Below are 7,195 nucleotides of genomic sequence, written 5' to 3'. Positions count from 1 at the left end.
ATCGTTATGAAAATAGTGCATATCGACTGCACCTGATACCAGAACTCTCACAGTCACTCCCGATCCGAACTCGGAAGGGCCAGTAGAATCGGTCCCGCTCCGAGTCCTGCAGTTTCTGTCGTGGGCTCAGAGTAGCACAGCGTCAGACTCGTCGCGAAAGCACCTTTTGGTTGTTTCGCAGTCGTGTGATCATTCAATTATGGGTAGTGCTGAGAGAATGCGGACGAAACGACGGTTCACCCTCGAGCAATCTATGCTCATACTCGAATATTCAATCGCTCCAATAGCATGTTGGCCACTGCCAGCGGGAGCTAGTGCCTGGGACGTCCGATTGCGCAATATTTGGTGGTGGATTGCATTTATTCATTCAACTTTATCTACCAGCGGTTGGATCTGGCATATTTATCTGAACTCGAACGACTTCGATGTTGCCATGAAATCTGTTTCGGAATTGTTCCCTATGTCCGCTGTGTGCCTAAAAATGATAATCTGCAGAATAGAAGCATCCCGATTGCAGGTATGCTCCGAAAAATCGCGAACGCTTGTTAGAGCGAGAATAACCCTTTCTGTTGATAATTATGTTCAATCAGGATTTGCTGGCCGAAATGAATTCCTTTCTGAGGAACGCAACGGCAGAAGAATGGAAACTGCTCATGCGATACTACGACAGATACTTCACATCGCATTCGATTTTTTTTGCCATATCGATCCTCATAATATTGTTCTACATATTTGAACCAGCGGTGATATCAGACCAGCCCTTTCCGGGGACAGTTGCGTATCCATTTTCCGTGGAGCCCTTTTGGATCTGGGCAATTGTGTACCTTTCCCAAGTCTTTTTTTTCATACAAGCTGGAAGTATGTTGATGATAGACTTGATGTATGCCACTTTACTCTGGTACGCTAGTGCTAAATTCGAATTGTTAGCAATCGAATTTTTAAACGCAACCAACGAGGATGAATTCAGACGCTGCGTTAAGAAACATCAAGAACTAATGGAGTAAGATGATTCACAAGACAGAAATTCATGGTTGATCAAACAAAAGTTCGGGAAATTCATTCAACTTTGTGCTTCGTTTTCAGGTACTTCGTGAAATTTAGGACCAGCATGGCCAGAATGGCCGTGGTAATGATCACCGTAGCCATGTCTGCCGTTTCCACCGGAGGCTTCATACTGATTCGCGTAAGTTGGTGTTTTTTTGTGAACAGATCATCATTTGAAATACTGAATTTAAACGGGAAATAAAAATGCGACCAATATTCTTTCACTGTTTCATGAATGCGACGGGATTCCAGAATCACCTGTTGTTCGAATTCGCGAAGTATATCGTCTTCGAAATGATTGCCGCAATTCAGGTGTTGTTGTTTGCATGGCCTTCAGACCATATATTGGAAATGGTAATGCGCTATACCTGTTGGAGAGATTGCAGACTTCGTAATCCAACTTTCAATGAGTTCCGCGCAGCTTTATTTTTTTCCTCATCCATGATTTATTTATTCACAGGGTGAAAAATTACGACAGTCGGTCTACAATTGCGCATGGGTAGGCAAATCACCACGAATGCTCAAAGACTTGATCATCGTTTTGCAAAGATCGAAGAGTCCACCAGTCATTGCTATCGAAGGTTTTCTACCCGTCCTGTCACTCGAATTTTTCGGAAATGTGAGCAACCTCCGAGTCTTCAATATCAAGAGTATCAAATCCTAAATCTATGAACCTAATTCTCGAATTATTTCCCCAGTGCGTAGCGGCCAGCTTCTCATACATTGCAACGTTACGAGCTGTTGCTGGAGACTGAGGACTACGTAATTCTGATGATTGCGAAAGATATATCATGGTGGCTTGCCCCACTTCTAGATTGAATAGCAGTTATAGTGAAATCACATCACATTAACAACGAATGTAAAGTCTGTAAAACTTATCAATTCTTGCAATCACTACCATGTATCTTTTTAGTAGTAAAGGTTACGATTGTACTACACCGAACTCACAACCCACTGGTTTCACTATCGCTCTCTATTTGATATGATATTCCTACTGACACTCATGGTTGGCCGAAAATCCCTTCCAGTACAATTTCTAAAACTGATCATGACGTTGCGCAAGTAAAGTCGAATCAACGACATCAGTCCCGCAATTATGACAATACGAAAAGCTGTAGTTTGTGGACAGTTGTGCAGCAATGAAGCATTAGAAACGTTTGTAGAAAAGTCAAAGAGCAGTGCCCAGAGAAGAAATTCATACTGTCGGTCGGATTTTTCAGAGGATCGAGTTTTCCTGGAACTTTCAAAAATGAGAAAAATTTTGGAAAACTGTTCTCCTGACCGCAATATGTGAATTGTGTTATTCTGGACTATTGGAGCTATAGTCACTCATACCTGACGACATTGCGAGCTATGGCAAATGAAATGTAAAATTCATGTCTGAAAAACCTGCAACCTTTCCTTACCTAATTCTTCCATTGTTTCCAACCCTGAGAATGAAGATCAGAGTTATCTGATACAAAAATGTTACTCTGCTCTGAATATTGGGTCTCACACCTGAGCCACGCCTGAATAATCGTTGATGAAAGAATATCATGAAAGGATTTCGATTACACGTAGCAATTGAACCGTGTGCTCAGTTCAGCTCGCGATCTGTAATACCGGCGGTTGCTGTCGGGAATGAAAAAATCATTTGCTACCCCTGCAAGACGCTGATAGGGAAGGACTCGATATCACCTACCCCTTGGCTGGTCGTTACCGACATAGCTAGGTAAGGCACGCTGGGTGAAAAAGCTTCGTTTTTCACGTATGCACACCGAAAAAAGCGTTAAGATTATGGACGAAGGAACCATCCCCAACGACCTAGCATGAAGTCAGCTTCTACGATACCGAACGCTATCATGAGCTGCAAGATAATTACGGCCGCTTCGTTTCTTGAACAACTAAGGCTATAAATCATCAAGATCTATGTAGTATAACTTGATCTGCGATAATTTTCGACTAGAAATTGAGCAGAAAATGAAAAAAATATGCCCAAGAAAATTAAATTGATTGGATCGCACGATTTGTCGACATACATACAATAATTTTCGTAAACTTATGCGTAACTAGCATGAATTGAAATTATTAATTAATAATGATTGACGAACTGATGAATTTTAGAATGTTCATAATAGCCTTGATAGACATAGGCAGCTATTATATGCTACAATTTTCAAGTAATGGCAAAGTGATTATATCAAGTGGAAACTATGATGTATTAATGTGCGCGGTGCCAACGGAGTACAGGGGTAGTTGATTCATCAGCCAAGGGTGATGTCGAAGTGTGCTGTAAATTTTTCTCTGATTCTAGTTTGTTTATAGGTGAATTTGACGAATCGATTCGTATGGCTCCAGTCAAAATTTGATCACCACCTCAGTGAAAGCTGATGTAGAAACTCTCAACATTGTTGATCGAGCTGCCTAAACTTGGGCCAAAAATCAGGCCCCAGTTTGTGACATTGAACACCTCTGAAATTTCGAATCGAATTCCCCAACCGGTTCAACAAAGGGCTCATGATAAAATAAACACTGTTCAACAGGACTAGGGCACCAACAGCCACTTCCATTTCAGAAATATTTTTAAAATACGTCAGACTAGTGATAGGTAAATCAGAAATATGAGTCTACCAACGTCCGGAATGTCATCTGATCAATGAAATTGACCCACACCACACCTAGATATTCTTCCTTCCGAACCCCTCCGTCAATTTCATGGTTGCGGAGGTTTCGCATATTTCAAGGAGCACGATTCAACTGGCTCACAATCATTTTGCACGTTATGTTAACTACTGGAAGCAGATTGGCATTTGTGGGGCTCGACACATCGGAAGGGGTGCCGCGAGACTTGCTTATTCTACCAATTCGATGACGGCCCCCAGACGAAGAGTCGCCTGCAAACTGCAATATTCTCGAGTAGCAATAAACATCGTAGAGATAAAAACCGTTACGCATAAAAAACGCACGAAAACGAAAAGATTTCATTTACCCTATTACCTCGTTTTTTAGTCTTACTTCGTCTGATTTCGTAATTTTCACGCAAAAAATCAGATTCGACAGGATTCGTGAACTGGACACCAAACAAACCGGTGAAATCGTACGAACAATGCCATATAGCAGTAGTTAATTGGAGACAGCAATAACCTCAGGCAGAGAGTTGGGAAATTTGTTGCCGCTCGAGGCTGGCAATCTTAATGGCAAAATCCTTGTAGCTTATGGATCCATGTCATTTGCTTGGATTCAACGCAATATTCTAGGTTTTTGAAGGGTCAATGTGCGTGGGGGTATGTATGCCGGTGATGAGGTAGGATGTGTCAAAAAGAGTCCTTCGAGTGTGACATCGGTAGAGTATTGGCGAGTATCACCCGACCGATTGTTCGCTTCATGACGATGCATAAGTTCTGGTTGTGGAGTTCCGTGTACATTAGACGGATTATAAGATGTCCACTCATTTATTCGGGCTTGATCTCAGGCAATTGAATAATTTACTAGCGTCCTCCGTCAAGTTACTTTAATAGACAAAGTATGTTCGCTAAACTCATGGGTCTGATTATGCTTTCACACCTCAGATTTTCGATTTTTTGTTCGTATACGGTGAAAACAGCAATTCTCTGTTCATATTCTGTAGAATATACCGTCAGATAATGACTCTCATTAAAAGTTGTAAGTATTCTTCATTTGATTTCGAGTGACTCGTGACTAGGCCTCATTACCGTCAGGCATCTTTCATCGAAGTCTAGGAACCTAAGTTCTACATTATTGAGAGAATAAAAATACAAATCAATTCAAATCATTTCTATAAATCTAATTTCATCCAATTTCAGGATTTCATGAAAATTACCCCTTACATATTTTATCAGTAATGAAGTCTTATGCCGAATATTTAAGTACTACGTAAGTGGGGTTCCGTACACGTCAGACTCAAGTCTTGTCAAAACATGTGATACGCCCACATTATTTTCTCCGTTGGGTTCTACACACATGCTTGAAAGACCCACATCCCTACCATGAACTGCCTTCAACCAATCGGCGGCAAGACATCCCTCGAGTATTCATTGTCTGAATCGTTATGAAAATAGTGCATATCGACTGCACCTGATACCAGAACTCTCACAGTCACTCCCGATCTGAGCTCAGAAGGGCCAGTGGAATCGGTCCCGCTCCGAGTCCTGCAGTTTCTGTCGAGAGCTCAGAGCAGAACAGCGTCGACTTATCGCTAAAGCACCTTTTGGTTGTTTCGGATTTGTTTAACCATTCAACTATGGGTAGTGCTGAGACAAGGCCGACAAAACGTCGAATCACTTTCGCGCGATCTATGCTTATACTCAAATATACAATTGCTCCAATGGCAAGTTGGCCGTTGCCGCCAGAAGCCAGTGCTTCGGATATTCGGCAGCGCAACATTTGGTGGTGGTGCGCATTCATTATTTCAATTTCATCTACCAGTGGTTGGTATTGGAGTATATATCTGAACTTGAACGACTTCGATGTTGCCATCAAAGCTGTTTCGGAATTGTTTCCCATGTCCGCTGTGTGGGTGAAAATGATCGTCTGTAAAATAGAAGCATCCCGATTGCAGGTATGCTCCGTCAAATCGTGAACGATTTTTACAGCGAGATTTATGCTTTTTCGTGAATATCTATATTCAATCAGGATTTGATGGCCGAAATGAACTCGTTTCTGAAAAACGCTACGGCAGAAGAATGGGAGCTCGTAATGCAATACTACGACAGCTGCTTCACATCGCATTCGTTTTTTTTTATCTCATCGGTTCTGATCATGGTGTTCTATATATTCGAACCCGCGATGAATCACGACCAGACCTTTCCAGGGACAGTGGAATTTCCGTTTGCGATAGAGTCATTTTGGGTTTGGGCAACTTTGTACCTTTCGCAAATCTTCATCATGACGCAATGTGGAAGTATGCTTCTCATAGACCTAATGTATGCCACTTTACTCTGGTACGCTAGTGCCAGATTCGATTTGTTAGCTATCGAATTTTCAAACGCAACCAACGAGGATGAATTCAAACGCTGCATTAAAAAACACCAAGAACTGATGGAGTAAGATGATCAACAGAACATGACTTCATAGTTGATGAAGCAAGAGTTCGGAAAACTTATCTAACCCCACGTTTTGTTCTCAGGTACTTCGTCAAATTTAGGACCAGCATTGGCAGAATGGCCGTAGTAATGATCGCCATAGCTATGACTGCTGTTTCCACAGGAGGTTTTGTACTGATTCGCGTAAGTTTGTGTTTTTAGTCACCGGCTCTACATTTGAAATGGCGAATGCGAACTAGGGATAATAATGCGACCGATATTTTTCCATTGTTTCATGGATGCAACGGATTTCCAGAATCAACCGATGATTGAATTCGTGAAGTATATCCTCTTCGAATTCGTCGCCGCGATTCAAGTTTTGTTATTCTCCTGGCCATCGGACCATATATTGCAAATGGTAATGCACTACACCTATTCGAGGGATGACACGCTCCCTAATTCATTTTTTTTTCATCTTTTTTTATCTATATTTTAATAATTACCAGGGTGAAAAAATGCGTCATTCGATCTACAACTGCGCATGGATAGGCAAATCACCGCGTATGCTCAAAGACATGATTATCGTTTTGCAACGAGCGAAGAATCCACCGATCATCACCATTGAAGGATTTCTACCCATCTTGTCACTTGAGTTCTTCGGAAATGTGAGCAACCTCCAAGTCTTTGGAACGAAATGTATCGACTTCCGAATCTATGTATTTACCTAATTCATGAATTCTTTCCCCAGTGCGTAGCGGCCAGCTTTTCATACATTGCAACGTTACGAGCTGTTGCTGGAGACTGAGGACTACGTAATTCTGATGATTGCGAAAGATATCTCATGGTGGCCTTTCGCACTCCCAGATTGAATAGCAGTTATAGTGAAATCACATCACACTGACAACAAATGTAAAGTGTGTAAAACTTGTCAAATCTTACAATCCCTACCATGTATCTTTTCAGTAGTAAACATCATGATAATACTACACCAATCTCACACTCTACTGGTTTCAATAAATGCTTTCCATCCAAAATGGTATTCCTACTGGCACTCACAGATCGTCAAAAATTCCTCCCAGCACAATTCCCAAGACTGTTTATGACGTCGCACAGGTAAAGTTGAACCGATG

The 7,195-nt window shown here is 41.6% G+C and overlaps 2 protein-coding genes across 2 annotated transcripts; both read left to right on the top strand.

Annotated features, from left to right (window-relative positions):
- On the top strand, nucleotides 1-1,982 carry LOC110117071. Its single transcript, XM_020853121.2, has 6 exons — nucleotides 1-517; nucleotides 591-1,000; nucleotides 1,084-1,183; nucleotides 1,297-1,398; nucleotides 1,505-1,663; nucleotides 1,743-1,982. The coding sequence occupies exons 1-6, from the start codon at nucleotides 200-202 to the stop codon at nucleotides 1,797-1,799; spliced, it is 1,146 nt and encodes a 381-aa protein (XP_020708780.2). The 5' UTR covers nucleotides 1-199; the 3' UTR covers nucleotides 1,800-1,982.
- Nucleotides 1,983-5,112: 3,130 nt separating this feature from the next.
- LOC105687192 (odorant receptor 46a-like) lies at nucleotides 5,113-7,064 on the top strand. Its single transcript, XM_025745995.2, has 6 exons — nucleotides 5,113-5,602; nucleotides 5,677-6,086; nucleotides 6,170-6,269; nucleotides 6,382-6,483; nucleotides 6,572-6,730; nucleotides 6,814-7,064. Exons 1-6 carry the CDS (start codon nucleotides 5,285-5,287, stop codon nucleotides 6,868-6,870), a joined length of 1,146 nt encoding a protein of 381 aa, XP_025601780.2. The 5' UTR covers nucleotides 5,113-5,284; the 3' UTR covers nucleotides 6,871-7,064.
- Nucleotides 7,065-7,195: the final 131 nt, after the last annotated feature.

Source organism: Athalia rosae, chromosome 3 (genome assembly GCF_917208135.1).
Source record: "Athalia rosae chromosome 3, iyAthRosa1.1, whole genome shotgun sequence".
Classification (NCBI taxonomy): domain Eukaryota; kingdom Metazoa; phylum Arthropoda; class Insecta; order Hymenoptera; family Athaliidae; genus Athalia; species Athalia rosae.
The sequence above is the reverse complement of the archived record's forward strand: the minus strand, read 5'-3'. Positions and strand labels throughout refer to the sequence as shown.

Excerpts from the sequence above, each read along its gene's own strand:
- LOC105687192 (XM_025745995.2), top strand. The coding sequence starts at position 5,285 with ATGGGTAGTGCTGAGACAAGGCCGACAAAACGTCGAATCACTTTCGCG. Across the intron at positions 5,603-5,676 it reads TAGAAGCATCCCGATTGCAG|GATTTGATGGCCGAAATGAA; the intron begins GTATGCTCCGTC and ends ATATTCAATCAG. Across the intron at positions 6,087-6,169 it reads AAACACCAAGAACTGATGGA|GTACTTCGTCAAATTTAGGA; the intron begins GTAAGATGATCA and ends TTTTGTTCTCAG.
- LOC110117071 (XM_020853121.2), top strand. The coding sequence starts at position 200 with ATGGGTAGTGCTGAGAGAATGCGGACGAAACGACGGTTCACCCTCGAG. Across the intron at positions 1,184-1,296 it reads GAGGCTTCATACTGATTCGC|AATCACCTGTTGTTCGAATT; the intron begins GTAAGTTGGTGT and ends ACGGGATTCCAG. Across the intron at positions 1,399-1,504 it reads CAGACCATATATTGGAAATG|GGTGAAAAATTACGACAGTC; the intron begins GTAATGCGCTAT and ends ATTTATTCACAG.